The sequence below is a fragment of the Anopheles moucheti genome, chromosome 2, assembly GCF_943734755.1.
Source record: "Anopheles moucheti chromosome 2, idAnoMoucSN_F20_07, whole genome shotgun sequence".
Classification (NCBI taxonomy): domain Eukaryota; kingdom Metazoa; phylum Arthropoda; class Insecta; order Diptera; family Culicidae; genus Anopheles; species Anopheles moucheti.
This window is the reverse complement of record NC_069140.1, coordinates 38,339,636-38,364,792: the sequence shown is the minus strand read 5'-3', so window position 1 is coordinate 38,364,792 and position 25,157 is coordinate 38,339,636. Positions and strand designations below refer to the sequence as shown.

The window sequence follows — 25,157 nt, the reverse complement described above, 5'->3', positions numbered from 1 at the left end:
AACGGTGGTGCAAGTAGGAAATCCGTGCCATATTGTTGCAAAATGGTGTTTGGTAGTATGAACCTTTCTCGATGGAGTCTTCCAATTGTTATACTTGTGTGGTGGACAGAGCAAAGAGTAGCATCGCTCGGTATGCATAAACACTAATACATAAGCATAAGCTACCGACGTGATGTCCATCATTTTGGAATTATTTTTGTTAATTTCGAATTTGCTAGAGCTGGGTGCAAGCTGTACAAATCCTGTAGGAGAAGCGGGCAAGTGCATACTCTTCCGAGAATGTCAACCACTCGTCAACATCTACAATAACCCCATTACCACGCAACAAGATACAGAGTTTCTCACGCAAAGCCGGTGTGGAATGCTACAACGAAAAACATTGGTGAGTGAACTAAAGAGTTAGTATCAGGTGTTTGAATTGTGTTTACGATCAAGTTCCTTTGCATCCTCATGACCACAAGGTATGTTGTGCAGGGTCGAATCAGAGATCTTCTCTACCAGAGCCACCACATTGCGGCGTACAACTCTCCGATCGTATTCTTGGCGGTCAGCTTACAGAAATCGACGAGTTTCCGTGGACGGCGTTGATTCAGTTTCAGAAACCAGACGGAAGCTTTGGTTTTCACTGTGGAGGATCGCTTATCAATGAGCGGTATGTTGTTACTGCTGCCCATTGCATCAAATCGATTCCTCGTAGCTGGAAGGTGTAAGTTTCAAAGAAGCGTTTCATCCACCAACGAATGCTAATTTTACAAAATTCTTATCAATTCTTTGCAGCCATCGCGTTCGTCTTGGAGAGTGGGATTTGTCAAAGGCTGATGATTGTAAGGAAGGCTTCTGCTCGGATGCACCGATCGATCTGGACATTGAGAAGATTGTTGTTCACAAGAACTATGACACGAAGGATCAGAGTAATGCGAATGATATTGCGTTGATTCGTTTCACCCGACCGGTTAAGTACTCTGAAACAGTACGACCTATTTGTCTTCTGTTGAGCGAATCGCTCCGTAATCGTAATCATGTTGGACTGCCAAGTTATGCTGCCAGTTGGGGTAAAACGGAAACGGCTGCAGCGAGTGAGGTGAAGTTGAAAGTAGAGATGAACGTCACAAGCTTGCAAGAGTGTACACGAGCTTATCAACGTGGAGGAATTTTGTTAAAAGCGACGCACATGTGTGCCGGTGGTGTGTATGGCGTGGACACATGCAGCGGTGATTCGGGCGGTCCTCTGATGCGTCAGATTGCTGGTGTATGGTATCTGATCGGTGTGGTCAGTTTTGGACCACAGAAATGTGGCACAGCTGGTGTACCGGGTGTATACACTAATGTTGCTGAGTATATTGATTGGATTCGGGACAATATCTACTAGAAACGATTGTTTGCGATATATAGAGCTAGTGATACTCGTTGGAATAAGCGTATAGAAAATTGGATAAATTTGATTGTAGAAATAAAGCATCCCATTAAAGCACGAATAGTCTTGCTTTTCATTGTTCTGAGTAGAAATTTATTTGAATGTTCGTGCAGGAAAGTAATCATATTGTAACACTTACAGGAATGCAATTTGAAATTTAATAGAATCTTACAAAAGTTTTCGTTTAAATGTTCTTCTTCTGTGGCAGTATGAAATAAAAGCTTTTTGTAAGTCATTCATTTTTGAGTTGAGTTTCGGTTTGTTCGGAGAGTTTTTGAGTTTCGGTAAATGTTCGTGATGTTGGTTGCTACTAATCATATCCTATAATACGTTAGTAAAAAGTACGTAATCATATTTAAATTATCTCAAATCGAATCAGGACGCTCACGCACACCGACCGATCCCACCAAGCAGGATTGCGCCATCCTTTTTTTTGGAAGCTCTGGGACCATTGCCAAGCTGATCCTTCACCTATCGACCTATCGACACGTTGATAGCTTGACTGTTAACGGCGAAAAACTATTCTAATCAGCTCGGCCAGGATGGATCACAATATTTATAACATTTGTTGACCTAGTTGATTTGTAACTAGTTAGTCAGACCTGCATATAGCGGTACGGTCCGGATAGGATTTTATCAAATGTAATGGAAATGGAATGGACAGGTTTTATACCAGTTTTATATACCGGGTTTTAACCCGTGCGTCAATCACTTACACCTACACCACCCGTTCGAAGAGAAAGTAAATGTAATTCAATATATAATCTGATTTCATATGACATTCGAAGATTCAAATAATAAAGTTGAATCAAGCAGCTAAATGATGCATCTGACATCAACCAAATAATGAATTGTTTAGCAAAGTATCACTATCGGAAAACCCTAAAACAATCCATAATAAATATATCAGAGGTCAAACACATTTGAAACTGAACCTCTACAAATAGCTTGTAACAGTGTTGATAAGGATGCTGTTAACACTTGTTCATGTTTCAGAAGTTTAATTCACAATAGTCGTTGTCCAACGGTTGGACGGAACGGTGGTGTCGGTAGCACAAATGTTCCAAATTATCACAAGAAGATGATTGGTAGTATGAACCTTTCTCGATGGAGTCTTTCAATGGTTATACTTGTGTGGTGGACAGAGCAAAGTGTAGCATCGCTTGGTATGCATAACAGTTAATGACAGACGTGATGTCCATCATTTTGGAATTATTTTTGTTAATTTCGAATTTGCTAGAGCTGGGTGCAAGCTGTACAAATCCTGTAGGAGAAGCGGGCAAGTGCATACTCTTCCGAGAATGTCAACCACTCGTCAACATCTACAATAACCCCATTACCACGCAACAAGATACAGAGTTTCTCACGCAAAGCCGGTGTGGAATGCTACAACGAAAAACATTGGTGAGTGAACTAAAGAGTTAGTATCAGGTGTTTGAATTGTGTTTACGATCAAGTTCCTTTGCATCCTCATGACCACAAGGTATGTTGTGCAGGGTCCAATCAGAGATCTTCTCTACCAGAGCCACCACATTGCGGCGTACAACTCTCCGATCGTATTCTTGGCGGTCAGCTTACAGAAATCGACGAGTTTCCGTGGACGGCGTTGATTCAGTTTCAGAAACCAGACGGAAGCTTTGGTTTTCACTGTGGAGGATCGCTTATCAATGAGCGGTATGTTGTTACTGCTGCCCACTGCATATACACAGATTCTGAGTAAGTTGCAAAGAATTATTGCAAGCAAATTTCACAAATTGCTTCTACTTGTACAAAATTCTTATCAATTCTTGGCAGGCATCGTGTACGCCTTGGCGAGTGGGATTTGTCGACGACTAATGATTGTCACGAAGGCTTCTGCTCCGAAGCACCGATCGATCTGGACATTGAGAAGATTGTTGTTCACAGAAACTATAACCAGTTCGATGGCTTTAAAAACGATATCGCTCTGATTCGTTTCACCCGTCCGGTTAAGTACTCTGAAACAGTAAGACCTATTTGTCTACCGTTGAGCGAATCGCTTCGTAATCGTAATCATGTCGGACTGCCAAGTTATGCTGCCGGTTGGGGTAAAACGAAAACTGCTGCAGCGAGTGAGGTGAAGTTGAAAGTAGAGATGAACGTCACAAGCTTGCAAGAGTGTGCACGAGCTTATCAGCACAGAGTATCGCTCAAAACCACGCATATGTGTGCCGGTGGTGTGCGTGGCAAGGACACATGCAGCGGTGATTCGGGCGGTCCTCTGATGCGTCAGATTGCTGGTGTATGGTATCTGATCGGTGTGGTCAGTTTTGGACAACAGAAATGTGGCATAGCTGGTGTACCGGGTGTATACACTAATGTTGCTGAGTATGTGGATTGGATTCGGGACAATATCTACTAGAAACCATTGATTGCGATACATAGAGCTCGTGATACTCATTGTAATAAGCGTAAAGAAAATTGGATAAACTTGATTGTAGAAATAAAGCATCCCATGAAAGCACGAATAGTCTTGCTTTTCAGTGTTCATAGGAGGAATTTTCTTATGATCGATTCGATCGACAGTAGTGTAGTGATGTCCTTTGCGATTAACTCTTGCTGTGCCAATCTGCATAAAGAGACCTTTCTACCTCTTCTAGCCACAACCTTCTTTCTGCCGTTAGCCACATTGGCCACTCGTCGTAATCTGCTCCAACCCATGCCTTTCTTCTCATACATCGATTGATGAATCGAATGCAGTTGCTCACGACTGAATGGTTCTGCTTCGTGACCAGGGCTACACCCCTTTCAACCTCTATTCCTGTGTCGTTGCGTAACTCCGTTTGTTACGGCCAATTTTTTTCCCTGTTTATCAACCATGTTTGACCATTTCACCAAGTCGTGGTTAGATTCTAGGGTAAACATCCAGGAACATGTATCTTTGTATCTTTGCCACACGATTGGCTACAAAAGTTTTCCATCTGTTCGGTGATGCGTTAATCCAATGACGGCTGGTAGTGCATCATTGATACATCCATATAGGCGACTTTCTAATACTGTTGCACATAACTCCAGACGTGCTAATGTGTGTTGTTGCTAAGCGGATTCTCGAACAGGCCCCTTGGAATTTCCTTCTAGCACGAGAGTATAGTTGACAGCAGCAAAATGAAATTGTAAGGGAAGCTGCCCAACAAGGTCTTGCACAGTTGATCTCCAAGAAAGTTCCGACCTACCCGGTAGTTGTTCCAGCCACCAAATAATATATAGCAAATTATCCTTAATTCTAATGCTCTCCTTCCCTTTTTCCTTTCTTCTCTCTTCTGCTCTTTCTCATATGCACATAGGATTCCAGTTTTTTTTTATGAATTAATATTTAAGACTCAACCCTGATAAGTATGCGTGTACCTAGATTTGTGACTGTGGGTTACATCCTGGAATCCTTCCTAAATATCCACCGGCTATCCTAATGGTGGATTTTTCCAATCGGTATGATTTATGGGGTGCCTTGTTTACGTTCATAACCGATTTCCGTTGAATTCAATTTTGTTATAATGTGCATACGACATACTAATCCTTTTACCACGAACTTGCTTAGTTCGTGGTTGTTGTACCGTTGTTTATGTGCGTTTTACCCTCACTTTAATTGCCGACGCGATTGTTTCCAATCTCGTGTATTTCACTCATCGATGTTCATAAGTTTGTAGAGTTCACTGTTCTTTATTCTGTCTTAGTCAACCGCTCAAGCGCGACTGCAAATTAATCTCGAGCCATCCTTTGACTCACAAAGTTCTCATCGTGTCGCTCTCACGGGTTCATATTTGGGCAAACGATTACACGTTGAAAATGTTTGACGCAGCTCTTCATCTCAGCTTATTGATGTTTGATCTTGCTTCTTCCACATCCTCAGCCTTTGTAAAAAGATCTTAGCTATCATCTTTACCGGGTCCAGAAGCCCTAAAGAATCGTAGATGTTGCGACACTAATTCCGTTTAGTTAAGGATTCAGTATCGACTGGTTCTCTTATTCTAATGAATATGTTATCACTAGCAGAAATCCAGCTCCTGTCTAATATGCGAATGGTGTTTTATTTAATATCAAACCAAAGCACTTTTAACAATGCCAAATTTTGTTTCGTTACATATTGAAGTACTGCTGGTCGATTTGAAACCCATATTCGTAGTTTAAATCCGCCCATTGCCAATAAAGCCTATAATTGAACTCTAATTTCCTGCACCTCGTGTTTGGTACCTGCTCTAGTCAATAAATTGACCACATAGAACCCACATGCCTTCGGAAAAAACCTTCCATAATCTTCAAATATTCGGTGCAACGTTTGAACAGTATGGTACGGAGCTGACGCAGTGCCATACGTTACTGTGTTTAGTTGAAAAACTTCTACTGGTGCAGCAGGATCACTTATCCATAATATGCAATGTAGTGACAGATCCCCTTCATCTACCCAGACACGCCTATTCATCTTTTCCACGTCGGCAACCAACACGACTTGTTTTTAGTCTGAACCGTATGAATATGGACATGATGTCCTCTTGTAGAATCGGACCAATTAGCAACAGATCATTAAGCGACTTCCCAGAGTTAGTCTTACAAGAGGCGTAAACACGACTATTCATGTACATTTGCATACAGTTTTCCACGCCGCATGATGTGGCATTTAATACGTCCGGTGTTGTGAACTCTGCTCATGTTGGTCATATGTGCATATGCGTATCATATGCCCTATACTTCTGCGCCAGATTGTTATCGCCTTGCATTTTTCGTTCGATGCTAAGAAAGTGCCTCAAGTTTGACTTCCCAGAAGCTGATCTATATTTTAAACCTTTGATAAGTCAATAATATATCTCCGATCGTTAATCCGATCGTCCGAGAATGTTAATTGTTAATTTTGAGATAACCAAAAACTCGGCTGAACCTTCATATTCCGATACTCTCGAACGTATGGTACAAGTTGTTACACTCTTAGAAGCTCTTATTGCATGGACATAGTGATCCCTTATATAGAAAAGCACGATTTCGTTAGCCAAATCAGCGCCATAGACAAGAGTGATGCCTTCATTGTCGTATTTGCCTTCGTGACAGCTGATATTCTTGTTATATTAGTATTTGATATCTCTTCTACATCACATAGCTTCGTACGATATCTTCTCCTGCATCGTAAGCATGTCAGCGGGGATCACTTTACAGATTTGTTTGAGAATTAGTTACCTTACATACTTCACATGGTCGCGTGCTAGTTGACGGTAGCGAACTAGCTGCGATTTCATCGATGATTTGTTTCTTTCTCATGGGAAGTCCCATGGAACTTTCCAAAATTCTCGACGATCAACGCTCAATGATTCAACCATGTCAGCCCCTTCACTCTTTAACAACAATGCATCAGGCAAAGATCGAAACGTCATTTTCGTTCCTTGGAAATCTTAACAACGGCTGGCGATCTGAACTGTATGCTTCATCGCATCGAACTGAGCCAGTAGTAGTATCTTTCGTTTCAAAATTTTCGTTTAAAATTTATTTTTTCTGTGAAAGTATGAAATAAAAGGTCTTTGTGAGTCATTTCTGACATTTGTTGACCTTGTTAATCTGTAACTGGTTAGTCAGACCTGCATATGGCGGTACGGTCCGGATAGGATTTTATCAAATGTAATGGAAATGGACTGACATGAAACCCGTGCGGCAACCACTTACGCCTACACCACCCGTTCAAAGAGAAAGTAAATGTAATTCAATTTATAATCTGATTTCATATGACATTCGAAGATTCAAATAATAAAGTTGAATCAAGCAGCTAAATGATGCATCTGACATCAACCAAATAATGAATTGTTTAGCAAAGTATCACTATCGGAAAACCCTAAAACAATCCATAATATATATATCAGAGGTCAAACACATTTGAAACTGAACCTCTACAAATAGCTTGTAACAGTGTTGATAAGGATGCTGTTAACACTTGTTCATGTTTCAGAAGTTTAATTCACAATAGTCGTTGTCCAACGGTTGGACGGAACGGTGGTGTCGGTAGCACAAATGTTCCAAATTATCACAAGAAGATGATTGGTAGTATGAACCTTTCTCGATGGAGTCTTCCAATTGTTATTCTTGTGTGGTGGACAGAGCAAAGAGTAGCATCGCTCGGTATGCATAAACACTAATACATAAGCATAAGCTACCGACGTGATGTCCATCATTTTGGAATTATTTTTGTTAATTTCGAATTTGCTAGAGCTGGGTGCAAGCTGTACAAATCCTGTAGGAGAAGCGGGCAAGTGCATACTCTTCCGAGAATGTCAACCACTCGTCAACATCTACAATAACCCCATTACCACGCAACAAGATACAGAGTTTCTCATGCAAAGCCGGTGTGGAATGTTACAACGAAAAATATTGGTGAGTGAACTAAAGAGTTAGTATCAGGTGTTTGAATTGTGTTTACGATCAAGTTCCTTTGCATCCCCATGACCACAAGGTATGTTGTGCAGGGTCCAATCAGAGATCTTCTCTACCAGAGCCACCACATTGCGGCGTACAACTCTCCGATCGTATTCTTGGCGGTCAGCTTACAGAAATCGACGAGTTTCCGTGGACGGCGTTGATTCAGTTTCAGAAACCAGACGGAAGCTTTGGTTTTCACTGTGGAGGATCACTTATCAATGAACGGTATGTTGTTACTGCTGCTCATTGCATAAAACGGATTCCTCGTAGCTGGAAGGTGTAAGTATCAATGAAACGTTTCGTCTACCAAAAATGCTACTATTCCATAATTCTTATCATTTCTTTGCAGCCATCGCGTTCGCCTTGGCGAGTGGGATTTGTCGATGACTAATGATTGTCACGAAGGCTTCTGCTCCGAAGCACCGATCGATCTGCACATTGAGAAGATTGTTGTTCACAGAAACTATGACCCGAAGGATCAGCACAAAGTCAATGATATTGCGTTGATTCGTTTCACCCGTTCGGTAAAGTACTCTGAAACAGTACGACCTATTTGTCTACCGTTGAGCGAATCGCTTCGTGATCGTAATCATGTCGGAAAGCCAAGTTATGCTGTCGGTTGGGGTAAAACGGAAACTGCTGCAGCGAGTGAGGTGAAGTTGAAGGTTGAGATAAACATCACAAACTGGCAAGAGTGTGCACGAATTTATCGGGAGGAAGGAGTTTTGCTTACAATAAAACACATGTGTGCCGGTGGTGTGCGTGGCACATGCAGCGGTGATTCGGGCAGTCCTCTTATGCGTCAGATTGCTGGTGTATGGTATCTGATCGGTGTGGTCAGCTTTGGACCACAGAAATGTGGCACAGCTGGTGTACCGGGTGTATACACTAATGTTGCTGAGTATATTGATTGGATTCAGGATATTATCTACTAGGAACAATTGATTGCGATACATAAAGCTCGTGATATGTCAGGGAAATTAATAAACTCTAATGTTATGAAGCATTCGATTTTAGATCGAACAAAACTTGCTCGTTGATACCAACCCCGTAGTACAGATTTTTTTTGTCAAACGGGAATGATTGTTTGGGACAAGCATGATAAGGGGGAAGGTCTCTATCGTATCATCTTTTTGGCGAACAAATGCTAATAACCGTGACAAGCGCAAGAGACTCGATGTTACCAAAAAAGTAGCAATTCCAATAAGCGTCAAGAGATTCAATTACTGCAGTAAGTATTGAACGTAAAGAAGTATTTCAAGTAACCGGAAAGTCGGTTCCATTAGTAAAACTAATGCAGGCTGATTTATTTTTTCAATGATGGGCTTGTCGAAGGAGAACATTTGCCTTGGTGCTAATAAGCCGCCAAAAAACTAAGTGTGAACGGATTGTTATCGGATTAGTCGCTATAAAAGGACTAGCTCATCCCTTTTCTCGTTAATTAGCCCTTGGATCTGATAAGCTTCATGACACTCTTCAATGATTCTGGGCGGTAGTCAATGTTTCACAAATGAATTCTTTTACGTTTATTCCAGAACTAGACGCTTTGAGTGCGAGCGAGGTGATGCGAGCACTACGACTCGTCCTGTCTCCTCGGCGGTTTATTGGAAGGAAATCGTGAAGGAATCAAGCACAACAACTGTTGTATCGTCACTTCAGCAAAAACGCACGCGGTCAATTACGCATTAAAACTCGTTTATTAACTAAAAGATAACACACACGATAAAGAGGAACGACTGTCTCTAGCTAGCGCACAAACGAGAAGAGCTCAAGGATCTCGAGAGCGATCGGTTAGCTCGGTTATTGATACAGTTCGGTAATAAGATCGGTTATTGATACAGTTCAAAGCGAACTAATTTTGATCATCATTATAGCTCCTTGCGCTGACATCGAAAACATGTTCCGACAGTTAGCAATACATCTTGAAGACCAATCGCTGCAGCGTATTGTGTGGAGACCAGACAAATCTCAACCTATTCCAAATAATGCTCTGAAGACTGTAACGTATGGCACGTAATGATGTATTAAATAGCCATCCTGCAGAAGCAGATGACATCAAAAGTTGCATGGATCCTGCTGACATAATCAACACATCAAAGTGGTGGACCGACCAATATGATTTTCTGAAGCATCCGAAGCGAACTCTCCATTACAACAAGGACAGATGTTCCCAGAGGAGTTGCATGCGCTGCAGAATGAACTAAATATTCTGCGTGCAATCACTTTACGATGGATTAATCTAATAATTATTGAGGAAGGTCTCATGGCAGGAGGTCGGCTTAACAACGCCAGGGTTGCAGCGTCATTAAATCATCCGATCGTGTTATCCAGCAAGCATCAACTAATCAACCAGCCTCGAAATGGTAAAGAAACACAGGACACACGACAATAACATAGATGGTAAGATACGCGCTAGGGTGCTGGCAGCCAACCGGTCATTCTACAGTCTGAGGAAACTTCTCCGCTAAAAACACCTGTCGCGACGAACGAAGCTGGAACTATACAGATCTTATATAGTTCCAGTACCCACATACGCCTCTGAGAAATAGACTTTGTCCAAAACTGACGAAACCCTTATAGCCGCGTTCGAGAGGAAGATGCTCAGAAGGATTTTGGCCCTGTATGGATGGTAGGACAATGGAAGAGATACTAAAATGACGACTTCTATGAGATGTACGATGATTTTACTGTGGCACATTGGATTAGGCTCACCAGGCTGGGGTGAGCCGGTCACGTCATGTGAATAACACCGGACGACCCTGCCCGTGAAGTTCTTTAAGATTCTTTTCACATATATTACATGTGTATGTACTACTACGTAGAGAGGTCCTCTAATGTCGAGATGCTCTATGGTATCATCATGTTTCACCAGACTTTATTGTTAACTTAATGTTTTTCAACAACATTGCATATCAAATTCTCAGGAATTGATTAGCAGCTACGTGGATGAATGGCCTTGTCGTCAATCGAACATGTGGCATTGCCAGAGGTTGTTAACAATCTCTCGAACTCAAACGTTATTATTATTATTGCATTAAACCCAAACATAAGCAGCGAGATCTATTGCCACATATAAATGCGATGATTTTATTGATGAGCAATAGTTCGCTTTTAACGATCGAACACGACGGTGGTAAGTAGTGCCACCGAATCCAACTACCGCAAGATGGCGTTTGGTGGAGCGAGCCTGCAGCGATGGAGTTTTCTATTGGTCAGTCTTGTGTAGTGGACAGCGCAAAGTGTAACAGCGCTCGGTATGCACAACCGCTAGTTATAGGCGTTAAGTCCATCATTTTAAAATTATTTTTGTTAATTCGAATTTGTAAGGATTGGGACAAAGCTGTACAAATCCAATAGGAAAATCGGGCAAGTGTATCCTTTTCCGAGATTGTCAACCACTCGTCAACATCTACAATAAACCATTTGTTACGCCGCAGGAATCAGAGTTTCTCTCGCAAAGCCGGTGTGGATTGTTACAACGAAAACCATTGGTGAGTGGGCTGAAGAGTTAGCATCAGATGTTCGAATTGTTGTTACGTTCAATTTCTCTTCGATCGTCATGACCGCAAGGTATGTTGTGTAGCATCCACCCCGATTACTTCACTACCAAAATCTCCGTACTGTGGCTTACAAATGTCCGATCGTGTTGTTGGTGGTCAGGCTACAAAGATCGATGAGTTTCCGTGGACGGCGTTGATTCAGTATCGGAATCAGGACGGAAGCTTTAAGTACCGCTGTGGAGGATCACTTATCAATGAGCGGTATGTTGTTACTGCTGCTCATTGCGTCAAATCGACTAGTTCTGATTGGATGGTGTAAGTATACATGAAGTATTTCGTCAACCCACTACCTGCAGTAAGAATAATTTTTTATCAAATCTTTGTAGCTATCGTGTACGCCTTGGTGAGTGGGATTTGTCGACGGCCAATGATTGTCAGGAAGGCTTCTGTTCCGAAACACCGATCGATATGGAGATTGAGAAGATCGTTTACCACAGAAATTACGTCCTAAAAGATAACAAAGCAATGAACGATATTGCGTTGATTCGTTTCACCCAATCGGTTAAGTACTCTGAAACAGTACGACCTATTTGTCTACCGTTGAGCGAATCGCTCCGTAATCGTAATCATGTCGGACTGCCAAGTTTTGCTGTCGGTTGGGGTAAAACGGAGGCAGAAACGGCGAGTGAGGTGAAGCTGATGGTCGAGTTGAACGTCACAAACTGGCAAGAGTGTGTACGAATTTATCGGAAGAAAGGATTTTCGCTTAAAAACACGCACATGTGCGCCGGAGGTGTGCGTGGCAAGGACGCGTGCAACGGTGATTCGGGCGGTCCTCTGATGCGTCAGATTGCTGGTGCATGGTATCTGATCGGTGTGGTTAGCAATGGACCTACAAAATGCGGCACAGCTGGTGTACCAGGTGTGTATACGAATGTGGCAGAGTTTGTAGATTGGATTCGGGATAATGTCTACTAGAACAACTGTCAAATTTTTATCGTGATATCTTATTAAACCTATCACAGCAATAATTCTTCTGGGATAAAGCTGAGTGGAATGATTTGCTGTACTTTTTGAAATGATTATTTTCAACGTAATATAAGTATTTTGTAAATGAATGCGGAGGCGAATTGTCCTTGAAGATACATGCGTTCCTTATTAAAAGTGTTCTTTCTTTCAAATGGGATGCGTCAATGTAATTTGTTTCGAGTTTAGTGCTAGTTCTCTTATACAGTAAATATCCGAGATACGCGGGTAATCTGTCCAGAGTAATACGCGCATCTCGAATATCCTCGTAACTCGAGTTCAATTTAAAACATCGTTTATATGTCGTTTATATACCTTCCGAATAGTTGAGGGTCTATTTAATCCAATGCCAGTTCTGTTTGAATAAATTCAGGAAAAAGCTAAAACGTCCCGAATCCAAAATTATTGTTTGACACCTTTAATTAGGGATAAAATCTCGATCGTAGCACCTTTTCAGTAAACACATGTTAATAGCCGAGACGAGCGCATGCGACTCGATGTTACTGTGCCGTTGCATCGGAATAAGAAAAAGAAACATTGCCGTGTGGCGCGGCTCCCGCAGGAAGGATACTGTTTCAGTTTTTTTGGGTCTCTAACGGGAGTGGACTCAATCTGGATGAGCCAGTGTGATTCGTAAGGCGATAGCGATAAGTTGCAATCGACAAATAAATCCGTGTTGTTTATTGCATAGTGCATCGGTGTAGTCTACTAAATATAAATCTGCTGAGATATCACAGTCACTTTGCTCAAGAAAAAAAAAGCGTTAAAAAATTCAAGTATTGCAGTAAATATTGAAAGTAAAGAAGTTTTGCTAGTAACCGTAAAGTCGATTCTAATAATAAACTGATTTAGACAGATAAACCGATTTTATTTTCAGTTTTATTCTTTCATGGATGGCCTAGTCGAAGGACAGCATCCTCCTTAGTGCTGTAAAATCCAATTAAACTTCGCGTCTTGCATTATATAATATGATCGCTCGCACGTTCTTTCCATAGCACATAACGTGTGCATTCACGATCACACTTTCCGGGTGTGGTAGGTCATTGAAGACATTGTAGCCTTACCTCGGGTGAAACTAAACGCATGGTTATGATATATAATTAATGGGAAGAAACAACTTCCGGTAAAATGTTCATGCTCGCGGAAAACTTTTCAACACAGTTCATTTGTAAAAGGTACTCCATATGCCCTGTTTCATCTTTGAAACCGTTGTACAAAATTGCATACTCGCAGAGTTGCATATTTCAGTAAACGCATCGGAACGATCATGTTGTTAATTAAGGTTCAACTCCAACCGTGGATTATCTACTCAGCTTCTAATCGCCAAGTCATAGGTATTCCCATCAAATCACACCTCACCATTGCAAAACGTGGACTATGCCTTATTAAACGTCCAACTACTCCACAAGAGCACAAGAGCACTACGATTTACCCCGACGAGGATTACGTTTTGAAGTGATTTAACTACTGTTTTGCATTGGTTCATCACCATCTCGATGGAAGACGCTTGTGGCCAATCGCACGTCTCAGATCCTTCTGGACACAAACATCAGTTAATGGCACCACGTCGCGGGAGATTCCAATCCAGCAGATGATATCCCAGGAGGAATGGATCCTGCTGACATAATCAACACATCAAAGTGGTGGACCGACCAATATGATTTTCTGAAACATCCGAAGCGAACTCTCCATTACAACAAGGACAGATGTTCCCAGAGGAGTTGCATGCGCTGCAGAATGAACTAAATATTCTGCGTGCAATCACTTTACGATGGATTAATCCAATAATTATTGAGGAAGGTCTCATGGCAGGAGGTCGGCTTAACAACGCCAGGGTTGTAGCGTTTGTTCCGTTCCCATCCGGAACGAAAGGAACCCAAATGACATTTCGTCATTTACACATCCCTATGCGGCGGGCTAGAAGGATGTGAGAGAGCGAGGTGAGAACGAATCGAGAAAAAAGAGAAGTAGAGTGATCGCCAAGGGGAACGGACGTGTCGTGAATTTTGTTAAGTTTAAGTTAAAAATAAAATGGTCCTTCGAAAAGAAAAATACCAAAAGGAGCGTTCAATTGTGTACAAGGATTGAACATTTGGTCCGATCGAACCGGATAAAAACCAGGATTGCGGCCTGAAACCACCGCCCGCGTGCGTTTGTCAGTGTCCGTGCCAATTTGTGTGACCACCAGCGTCAATCGTATTCCAAGAAAGTAGTTTCCCCAACAACCACCGCCCGTGTGCGTTGTGTGACCGCCCGTGTCACTAGAAGTGTCCCCTCACAACCTCAGTCCATGTGCGTTGTGTGTCCGTCCGTGTCCCTAAAAAGTGATCCAACAACCACCGCCCGCGTGCGTTGTGTGATCACCCGCGACGCAAGAAAAGTGTTCCCTCACAATCACCGCCCGCGTGCGTTGTGTGACTTTTCACTTGTGTTGTGTGACAGCCCGTGTCATAAGTAAAAAGGAGTTCCCAACAACCACCGCCCGCGTGCATTGTGTGACCATCCGTGTCACTAGAAAGGATAGTTTCCTGCGAATGTTCCCTGTGCGTTGTATGAAACCACGTGTTTTATTCTAAGAACGTTCCCCACACAAGAGCGTCGGTGCGCGCGTGTGTGTGTAAGTGACCGCTCCGATCACTTAATATCCCGATAACCATAGTCCGTGTGAGTTGTGTGAGCACACGCATACTAGAAGAACATTTTCCGCGAACCAGCGTCTGTGCGCGTCGTGCCCAAATCATTTGAAAAAGAACCAATTTGCCATCTACTACTCGTGTGTTTGTGTGTTGCTACATGTGGTCGTGATTGTGATCGCGACTACCGTCGATCGTTTGAGAGTGTGTGAACAAAGAACGTTAGTGTTCCCAGAAATCGTCAGGCTCATAGTCCCCTCGTGTATGCGCGTGAGTGAGGTTCCGGTAATCCGAGCTTGTGTGAGTGACTTGTGTTTGTGCGCAGATCGATTCTTGTTCCTAGAATCTCGCAAAAGGACGCGTTTCAGTAACTGTTACCTGTGTGCATCTTGCGCTACAAGTTTCATCGTGTGTGTGCGGTGTGCCTGGTTTGTGAGCATTTAAGAGGTTTCGTTTTTGCATGGGACCAGAAACGCGTTCGCAGAAAAACGCAAATAAGGACAAAATGGCTACCAAACCAGAAGAGCTGGCAAAGGCAATTCGTCAACGATCGCATGTCAAAAGCAAACTTTTGCGCTTGCACAGAACGCTTACAGAGACACTGCATGTTACTCTGTCCCAATTCAACGTGTTTGAGAAAACCGCAACGTCGATTGAAAATGACTACAATCGTCTACATATGAGTATAATCGGAATAACGAGTGACGATGCGATGGAAGAGCAAGAAAAGGAATACATTGATTTCGAAGAACTAAATAACGCAACACTAACCAAGATTGACGAATTGAAATTAACAATAGACACGAAGGAAGAAAAAACACCCATGCAACCACAGATATTAATCCAGCAAAAACCGTTGAAGGTTCCGATCCCGACCTTCGATGGCACTTATACAGCATGGCCTAAGTTCAAAGCGATTTTCCAAGATTTGATGGCCAATTCTGGAGACAGTGAGGCCGTAAAGCTGTATCATTTGGATAAGGCACTCATCGGAGAAGCTGCTGGAATATTAGATGCAAAAGTGATTAACGAGGGCAACTACGAACAGGCATGGAACATATTAACCGAGAGATATGAGAACAAACGAATCATCATCGAAAACCATATTCGTGGTTTATTCTCCCTGAAGAAGATGACATCAGAAACTCACATCGAGTTACGCCACTTGGTCCAAGAAACGTCACGTCATGTGGAGAGTTTGAAATATCAGGGACAAGAACTTCTAGGAATTTCAGACCTCATGATTGTGCATTTGTTAGTGTCAGCACTCGACAAATCTACCCGGAAAGCTTGGGAAGGCTCACAGAAGAAAACCGTATTACCCAAGTATGAACAAACCATAGAGTTCTTAAAATCTCGGTGTGGAATCTTGGAATATTGTGAAACAGCATTTCCGGCTACAACCAATGGTAAGCCACAGCCTAACCCTCGTGCGCCACAGAACACCACGCAAAGGAAGCTACCACAGAAAAGCCATGCAGCAGCCACTACCACTCCGCAGTTATGTGAAATTTGCAGTGGTTCGCATCGCAATCATCATTGCACTGAACTCAATAATCTGACAACATCGCAGAAAATTGAACGAATTCGAACCGCTGGAGTTTGTTTTAATTGTCTGCGAAAGGGTCATCGTGCTCGAGAATGTCCATCAACAGTGAATTGTCGTAAGTGCCAACGACGACACCATACTATCATCCACGACGAAAACGCACTTTACCCAAATTCTAGTTCCTTAGTGCCTCAACCAGCAGAAACCGCTCATAGATTTCCACCCACTCCAGCTACGACGTCTGAGACAACGTCAAGACTGACGATCAACCGTGGTATTACCAACCCGGTTTCCACCACATGTTCTTCAAATGTTGTTCGGTCAACTAAAACGGTTCTGCTTCAAACAGCTGTTGTTCAAGTGTTCGACTTCAAGAATCGTCCTCATCAGTGTAGAGTCCTGTTGGACAGTGGCTCACAGGTAAATTTTGTATCTGAAGAATTCACCAACCGCCTTGGAGTAACAAAATCACCAGCGAATGTGCCGATCTCAGGTATCAATGCCTTGCGTACCCTTGCTCGAGAGAAGGTACAATTGAGGATTAAATCGAGAGTTTCTAGCTTTGAAGTCAACTTGGAGTGTCTGGTAACGCCGAAGGTCACGGGTACAATTCCATCATCTCAGATAAACATCGATCACTGGGAGATTCCGCATGGTATTATCTTAGCAGATCCCAACTTTTATATGCCGGACAAGATTGATTTGCTGATTGGTGCCGAACTGTTTTTCGACATTTTTAAGTCTGGAATGATTAACGGAATGAACAGCCTTCCAGTGCTGCGTAATACTCATTTTGGTTGGATCGTTTCTGGAATCATCACAGAGTCGCAAGCATCTAACCATTCCTTGCTACAATCTAACCACGCTTCGGTCGAAACTTTGGAGCGAATGATGCAACAGTTTTGGAAGATTGAGGAGGTTCCCGAGGTTCCTAAGCTGGCTAAAGAAGAGTTGGCTTGTGAAGAACATTTCCTATCGTCGTACAGGCGTGATGAGACTGGTAGATTCATTGTCCAATTGCCTTTTAAGGACACCGTTGACCAATTAAACAATTGCCGAGCAGTTGCGCTAAAGCGATTCCTTATGCTGGAGAGACGTCTTGCCCGAAACCCAGAGCTGCAGGAACAGTATAAGGAATTCATTCACGAGTATGAAGCACTAGGTCATTGCAACGAAATCAACGAAGCCCTAGATTCACCAAACCAACTGGTTTATTATCTGCCACACCATGCAGTGTTGCGACCGTCCAGCTCAAGTACTAAATGTCGAGTGGTATTTGATGCTAGTGCCAAGGCACATCCATCCGAGTTTTCCCTGAATGACGTACTACAGATAGGTCCAGTAGTACAAAACGACCTGCATTTCATCATGCTTCGTTTCCGTAAATACAAAATAGCCTTTTCTGGAGACGTGTCTAAGATGTATCGCCAAATATTTCACACGAAAGAAGATCAGCGATTCCTGCGAATCTTTTGGAGAGATCACCCATCAAAACCGTTACGAGTTTTAGAACTGAGTACCGTTACCTACGGTACTGCGTCTGCACCATTTTTAGCAACAAGGTGTTTAGTACAATTAGTAGAAGAAGATGGTGGCGCGTTCCCAATTGCATCGAGAATCGTCCAGGAAGAAACCTACATGGACGATGTACTGTCGGGTGCGGACTCAGTGGACGATGCGATTGCCGCGCAACGTCAACTAAAGCAACTTCTAGGGCAAGGAGGCTTCCCTATTCGAAAATGGTGCTCGAATTCACCAGAATTCCTCGAGCAAATACCAGAAGAGGACCGTGAAAGGTTGGTGAAAATGGAAGAAAGAGGAGTTAACGAAACCATCAAAGTGCTGGGAGTATGTTGGGATCCAACTGCAGACACCCTGTTCATCTCTTACCGTCCGGAGATTTCCTCAACAACTAACCTTCAACGCGTTACGAAACGCGGTATGTATTCGGAGATAGCCAAATTCTTCGATCCACTCGGTCTGGTATCCCCTGTCATTGTTTTGGCAAAGCTACTTACCCAACGATTATGGAAACTGAAGATAGATTGGGATGATCCCGTCGACGAAGCTACAGCACAAGAGTGGCAAGCTCTACAAGCATCTTTGTCCCGACTACATCTTATCGAAATACCACGATGTGTAACTTTCGACGGAGCTATCGGATATGAGATACACGGATTCTCCGATGCTTCATCTTACGCCTACGGAGCATGCATTTACCTGCGCAGCCTGTTTTCGGATGGTTCAGCAAGGTTACAACTTCTTACCAGCAAATCGAAGCTTGCACCATTGCATGATCTTTCCATCCCGCGAAAAGAATTGTGCGCAGCACTCCTGCTTACCCGACTGTTGAAAAGGGCACTGCCAGCCCTGAATATGATGCTTCGTGAAATCGTGTTATGGTGTGACAGCACGATTGTTCTAGCCTGGATTAAAAAGCCGCTCAACCAGTTGCAGCTGTTTGTTCGCAATCGTGTTGCCGTGATCCAGGAAGAATCAAGTAACTGCAGATGGGAATACATTCGTTCCCAGTTCAACCCAGCAGACGTCGTCTCTCGAGGACAAATGCCCGAGGCTCTGGAAGGTAACAGCCTATGGTGGAATGGTCCTGAGAGTATGCACCGAGTAGAGTACGAAGTATTGCGGTTGAACCCAATCCCTGATGACGAATTACCTGAATTGAAGGATGTAATCTCGACTGTGGTTGTAAGTACTGAGCCTCTTGCATTCTTTAACAAGTTTAGTCGTTTTAGGAAGATTCAGCTCATTATGGGATACGTACTACGCTTCATTGAAAACTGCCGTACACCCTCGAACCAACGTAGAAAATGCCGTCATTTATCTGTTGGAGAATTGCGTCGTTCTACCGAAGCGATCATCCGAGTTATCCAACACATTTATTTGGCGGATGAGATCCAGCGAGTGATTCACAACGAACCGTGCAAGAACCTCGCAAACCTTCGTCCAATCTATTATAATCGGCTACTGCGTGTAGGTGGTCGTTTAGATAAATCACAACTTCCATTCGAGAATCGCCATCCAATCATCTTACCCAACAAGGATCCTGTTGTGCGTTTGCTGATAAAACAGATGCATGAAGAGCATCTGCATATTGGACAAACTGGCTTGGTAAACGCTATGAGACAACGTTATTGGCTTATCCACGCCCGTTCTACCATTCGAGCCGTAACACGGAAATGTGTGAGATGTTTCCGACTAAACCCAACCAACAACAACCAGTTAATGGGAAATTTACCAGCCTCCAGAGTTACACCGTCGCCTCCTTTTGCAATCACAGGGTTGGACTACGCCGGTCCAATTCTTATAAAACAAGGGTTACGGCGTCCAGTGGTTACCAAAGCTTATGTATGCGTGTTCGTATGCATGACAACTAAAGCCGTACATTTAGAGGCAGTATCTGACTTAAGCACAGATGCGTTTTTGGCTTCCCTTAAGCGTTTCATCGGTCGACGTGGGATGGTCCAGCAGCTCAACTCCGACAATGCGACAAACTTTCGAGGAGCTAATCATGAACTCAAGAAGCTCTTTGAGCAATTTCAAAACCAGCAATCGGTCGATGCCATCGAGGAGTTTTGTAGTGCCAGGGAAATCGAGTGGCACTTTATACCGCCAGATGCTCCAGAGTTCGGCGGCCTCTGGGAGGCTGCTGTTAAATCTGCCAAAACTCACCTGAAACGCATTGTCGGCAACGTCAAGTTATCTTTCGAAGAGCTGAGTACAGTGCTAATTGAAATAGAAGCCGTGTTGAATTCCCGCCCACTGTTTACGGTATCGAACGACCCTGCAGACCCGATGGTAATTACCCCAGCCCACTATTTGATTGGACGACCCTTAACCGCTATGGCTGAGCCTTCTTTGGAAAACGTCAAAGCCACCCGTTTGTCGCGTTGGCAACATCTTCAGCTCATGCGTGAGCATTTTTGGCGTGCATGGAGTCGAGAGTACCTTAATACTCTGCAACCTAGAAAGAAGAACACACGCGCAATGCCCAATATTCGGAAGGGCATGGTTGTTCTACTGCATGATCGAAATCTTCCACCGCTGAATTGGAAGTTGGGCCGAGTAACCGCAGTCTACCCAGGAGAGGATGGATTGGTTCGAGCTATAGATGTGTTCACAGGAGGGGCTACTTATCGACGTGCCGTGAACAAAATATCGGTACTACCCATCGAGGATAATGAATACATCCCTTAGAGAAGGTTCCCTTAGTTTGATGTTGAGTGACCTCAACGGGGGGAGTATGTTCCGTTCCCATCCGGAACGAAAGGAACCCAAATGACATTTCGTCATTTACACATCCCTATGCGGCGGGCTAGAAGGATGTGAGAGAGCGAGGTGAGAACGAATCGAGAAAAAAGAGAAGTAGAGTGATCGCCAAGGGGAACGGACGTGTCGTGAATTTTGTTAAGTTTAAGTTAAAAATAAAATTGTCCTTCGAAAAGAAAATACCAAAAGGAGCGTTCAATTGTGTACAAGGATTGAACAGCGTTATTAAATCATCCGATCGTGTTATCCAGCAAGCATCAACTAATCAACCAGCCTCGAAATGGTAAAGAAACACAGGACACACGACAATAACATAGATGGTAAGATACGCGCTAGGGTGCTGGCAGCCAACCGGTCATTCTACAGTCTGAGGAAACTTCTCCGCTAAAAACACCTGTCGCGACGAACGAAGCTGGAACTATACAGATCTTATATAGTTCCAGTACCCACATACGCCTCTGAGAAATAGACTTTGTCCAAAACTGACGAAACCCTTATAGCCGCGTTCGAGAGGAAGATGCTCAGAAGGATTTTGGCCCTGTATGGATGGAAGGACAATGGAAGAGATACTAAAATGACGACTTCTATGAGGTGTACGATGATTTCACCGTCGTACATCGGATAAAACACTCCAGGGTGCGGTGAGCCGGTCACGTCATGAGAATAACACCGGACGACCCTGCCCGTGAAGTTCTTTTAGATTCAGATCACATATATTACATGTGTATGTACTACTACGTATGAAGTAGTAGAGAGGTCCTCTAATGTCGAGATGCTCTATGGTATCATCATGTTTCACCAGACTTTATTGTTAACTTAATGTTTTTCAACAACATTGCATATCAAATTCTCAGGAATTGATTAGCAGCTACGTGGATGAATGGCCTTGTCGTCAATCGAACATGTGGCATTGCCAGAGGTTGTTAACAATCTCTCGAACTCAAACGTTATTATTATTATTGCATAAAACCTAAACATAAGCAGCGAGATGTATTTCCACCTATAAATGCGATGATTTTATTGATGAACAATAGTTTGATTGTAACAATCGAACACGACGGTGGTAAGTAGTGCCACCGAATCCAACTACCGCAAGATGGCATTTGATGGTGCGAGCCTGCAGCGATGGAGTTTTCTATTGGTCAGTCTTGTGTGGTGGACAGGGCAAAGTGTAACAGCGCTCGGTATGCACAACCGCTAGTTATAAGCATGAAGTCCATAGCGTTAAAGTAGTTTGTTTCAATTTCGAATATGTTAGAGTTGGGTCAAGACTGTACAAATCCGTTAGGAAAAGCGGGCAAGTGTATCCACTTCCGAGAATGTCAACCGCTAGTTAACATCTACAATAATCCGATTAGCACGCCACAGGAATCAGAGTTTCTCTCGCAAAGCCGGTGTGGATTGTTACAACGAAAAACATTGGTGAGTGGACTAAAAAGTTAGTATCAGGTGTTTGAATTGTTGTTACGGTCAATTTCTTCTTGCATCCCCATAACCTCAGGTATGTTGTGCAGGGTCCAATCAGAGATCTTCTCTACCAGAGCCACCACATTGCGGCGTACAACTCTCCGATCGTATTCTTAGCGGTCAGCCTACACAAATCGATGAGTTTCCGTGGACGGCGTTGATTCAGTTTCAGAAACCAGACGGAAGCTTTGGATTCGGTTGTGGAGGATCACTTATCAATGAGCGGTATGTTGTTACTGCTGCTCATTGCATAAAACGGATTCCTCGTAGCTGGAAGGTGTAAGTATCAATGAAACGTTTCGTCTACCAAAAATGCTACTATTCCATAATTCTTATCATTTCTTTGCAGCCATCGCGTTCGCCTTGGCGAGTGGGATTTGTCGATGACTAATGATTGTCACGAAGGCTTCTGCTCCGAGGCACCGATCGATCTGGACATTGAGAAGATTGTTGTTCACAGAAACTATGACCCGAAGGATCAGCACAAAGTCAATGATATTGCGTTGATTCGTTTCACCCGTTCGGTAAAGTACTCTGAAACAGTACGACCTATTTGTCTACCGTTGAGCGAATCGCTTCGTGATCGTAATCATGTCGGACTGTTAAGTTATGCTGCCGGTTGGGGTCAAACGGAAACTGCTGCAGCGAGTGAGGTGAAGTTGAAGGTTGAGATAAACGTCACAAACTGGCAAGAGTGTGCACTAACCTATCAGCACAGAATATCGCTCAAAACCACGCATATGTGTGCCGGTGGTGTGCGTGGCAAGGACACATGCAGCGGTGATTCGGGCGGTCCTCTGATGCGTCAGATTGCTGGTGCATGGTATCTGATCGGTGTGGTCAGTTTTGGACCGCAAAGGTGTGGCACAGCTGGTATGCCAAGTGTATACACTAATGTTGCTGAGTATGTGGATTGGATTCGGGACAATATCTACTAGAAATAATTGTTTGCTCGTGATATGTCAGGAAAATGAATGAACTCGATTGTATAAATGAGACATACGATTAAAGCTCCAGTACTCACGTTTTTCAGTGTCTCGAGTAGAAATTTCAATTATCATATATGATGGAAAGTCAGAATGAGTTTAGTATGTAACTCACTTTTGAATAGTATCTTAGATGGTATTCTTTTAGACGTTCTACTGCTGTGTTGTACGAATAAACGAAATATAACTTAACTGCCATGCTCCTTACACATATGCGTAGACATGTCGAAATTATATACACTTGAGGTATCAATCAATTCACAACACATCTGTTGTAAAGGATCACTTTATCCCTAACTGGCTGAAGTAGCGGCACCGGTTTCGCACGATAGGCCTTGCATAATATCCCATGCGGACTAACCCCTTTTATGCAGCCATTATTCAAATACGGATAAAAAAGTCAAAGAACTACGGAAGTGGCAGGCCTCAAGTTTTTGAGGTTGTAGTGAAAAAGAATATATTAAAAAACATCCAATAGGAAAAGAAATATTGTATAACAAGCATGATAAGGGGGAAAGTCTTTATCGTTTCATCTTTTCGTCGAACAAATGCTAAAACCGTGACGAGCGCATGGGACTCGATGTTACCAAATAAGTAACAATTCCAATAAGCGTCATAAGTTTCAATTTCTGCAGTAAGTATTGAAAGTAAAGAAATACATTTCACCGCACCAGTATGGTTTTATGCTCAAACGTGCCACTTCGACAAATTTTATGTGTTAAGTAAATAACCTTTATAATGTAAATATTACTAGTAAACGTCAAGTGCACACGATATATACTGACTTAAAGGCTGCATGTGATAGGTTGCCGCATGGTTTACTTTTGGCGAAACTAAAGAAGCTTGGTTTTGGAAGACCAATTCGGTTCCGGATTGAGTCCTTTCTTTCGAATAGATCATATTCATTCAGATTGAAAAACTCGCTTTCTTGATCATTCGTAGGCTTGTCTGGGGTTCCTCAAGGAAGTGTGTTTAGTTTCATCCTTTTTGTTCTTTTTATCAATGACTACATCAATGTTCTTCCGACTGACGGATTCCTTCTTTTCGCTGACGACATACAAATATTTCTCCGCGTAACCTCGTCTTCCGATTGTTGATCTCTCCAAGACTCTCTGAGTGATTTCTCTGATTGATGTCTAATTAATGGGCTGGTGCTCTGTCCCAAAAAAAAAAAATGCGTTGTGTCATTCGGTAGGCATTGTGTCATTTGGTAGGGCGGTGTTAGTAGGCTGACCTGGGATTATCCCGTCATTCGCACGCGCAGTCCTGCTTCATCGTCTGTATCCTTTCCTCCGAATTCGACGTTGCCTTTCTTCTTCGCTACCTCTGTATGTTCCTTCTCGTCGTCTTCGGGATAGACCTACCATATTTATCGCTTCACGCCATTCGGGTTTCGGCGAAAATGATCCTCGAAAACTCGATATACGCCAAAGCGTTCGTTCCCAAACATTAGCGTAAAGCGGGGAGCTTCTGTGTATAGATCGCGATAACTGCGCTTCGCTTCGCCGACGTTCAGGGGTGTCAATCTGATGAAACAAGTAGTAAATGATTTGGTGAACTGTCTGATGAAGCTTTTGTCTGCTTTGTTATTGCTTTTTTTTTGTTATCGATGATTTCGTATATGTTATCGTTATTTCGTCGTATATGTACCAACAGGTCGTGATGGCTTAATCTGCGCCGATGATGGATGGAATTTTACATTTGCAATGGTAAATAATCAGGTGAACGGACGACGCAGGCCAATGTTGATTGTTAAGGGGTTGGTTTCAACCGGGTTAAATTTCTAATTGAATTATTCCTTCCTACTTGCTGGGTGTGCGGTGGCAGACCACTTTTAAAATTTCCCTACGGAGAGAACTACCTCGTCGGAGGTCAAAAGATAACTGA

General features: G+C 43.0%; 3 protein-coding genes across 3 annotated transcripts; all 3 read left to right on the top strand.

Moving 5' to 3' along the window:
- Positions 1 to 42: 42 nt before the first annotated feature.
- On the top strand, positions 43 to 1,456 carry LOC128298957 (CLIP domain-containing serine protease B4-like). Its single transcript, XM_053034774.1, has 4 exons — positions 43 to 130; positions 219 to 382; positions 462 to 706; positions 778 to 1,456. The coding sequence occupies exons 1-4, from the start codon at positions 43 to 45 to the stop codon at positions 1,367 to 1,369; spliced, it is 1,089 nt and encodes a 362-aa protein (XP_052890734.1). The 3' UTR covers positions 1,370 to 1,456.
- A 1,051-nt stretch (positions 1,457 to 2,507) lies between these two features.
- On the top strand, positions 2,508 to 3,805 carry LOC128298958 (CLIP domain-containing serine protease B4-like). Its single transcript, XM_053034775.1, has 4 exons — positions 2,508 to 2,580; positions 2,655 to 2,818; positions 2,898 to 3,130; positions 3,209 to 3,805. The coding sequence occupies exons 1-4, from the start codon at positions 2,508 to 2,510 to the stop codon at positions 3,792 to 3,794; spliced, it is 1,056 nt and encodes a 351-aa protein (XP_052890735.1). The 3' UTR covers positions 3,795 to 3,805.
- A 3,647-nt stretch (positions 3,806 to 7,452) lies between these two features.
- LOC128298959 (CLIP domain-containing serine protease B4-like) lies at positions 7,453 to 8,757 on the top strand. Its single transcript, XM_053034776.1, has 4 exons — positions 7,453 to 7,525; positions 7,614 to 7,777; positions 7,857 to 8,101; positions 8,172 to 8,757. Exons 1-4 carry the CDS (start codon positions 7,453 to 7,455, stop codon positions 8,755 to 8,757), a joined length of 1,068 nt encoding a protein of 355 aa, XP_052890736.1.
- The last annotated feature ends 16,400 nt before the right edge of the window (positions 8,758 to 25,157 follow it).

Bases quoted from the DNA above. Each gene is read 5' to 3' on its own strand.
- LOC128298957 (XM_053034774.1), top strand. From the start codon at position 43: ATGGTGTTTGGTAGTATGAACCTTTCTCGATGGAGTCTTCCAATTGTT. The intron at 131-218 runs GTATGCATAAAC...CGAATTTGCTAG, and splicing joins GCAAAGAGTAGCATCGCTCG to AGCTGGGTGCAAGCTGTACA. The intron at 383-461 runs GTGAGTGAACTA...CATGACCACAAG, and splicing joins TGCTACAACGAAAAACATTG to GTATGTTGTGCAGGGTCGAA.
- LOC128298958 (XM_053034775.1), top strand. From the start codon at position 2,508: ATGAACCTTTCTCGATGGAGTCTTTCAATGGTTATACTTGTGTGGTGG. The intron at 2,581-2,654 runs GTATGCATAACA...CGAATTTGCTAG, and splicing joins GCAAAGTGTAGCATCGCTTG to AGCTGGGTGCAAGCTGTACA. The intron at 2,819-2,897 runs GTGAGTGAACTA...CATGACCACAAG, and splicing joins TGCTACAACGAAAAACATTG to GTATGTTGTGCAGGGTCCAA.
- LOC128298959 (XM_053034776.1), top strand. From the start codon at position 7,453: ATGAACCTTTCTCGATGGAGTCTTCCAATTGTTATTCTTGTGTGGTGG. The intron at 7,526-7,613 runs GTATGCATAAAC...CGAATTTGCTAG, and splicing joins GCAAAGAGTAGCATCGCTCG to AGCTGGGTGCAAGCTGTACA. The intron at 7,778-7,856 runs GTGAGTGAACTA...CATGACCACAAG, and splicing joins TGTTACAACGAAAAATATTG to GTATGTTGTGCAGGGTCCAA.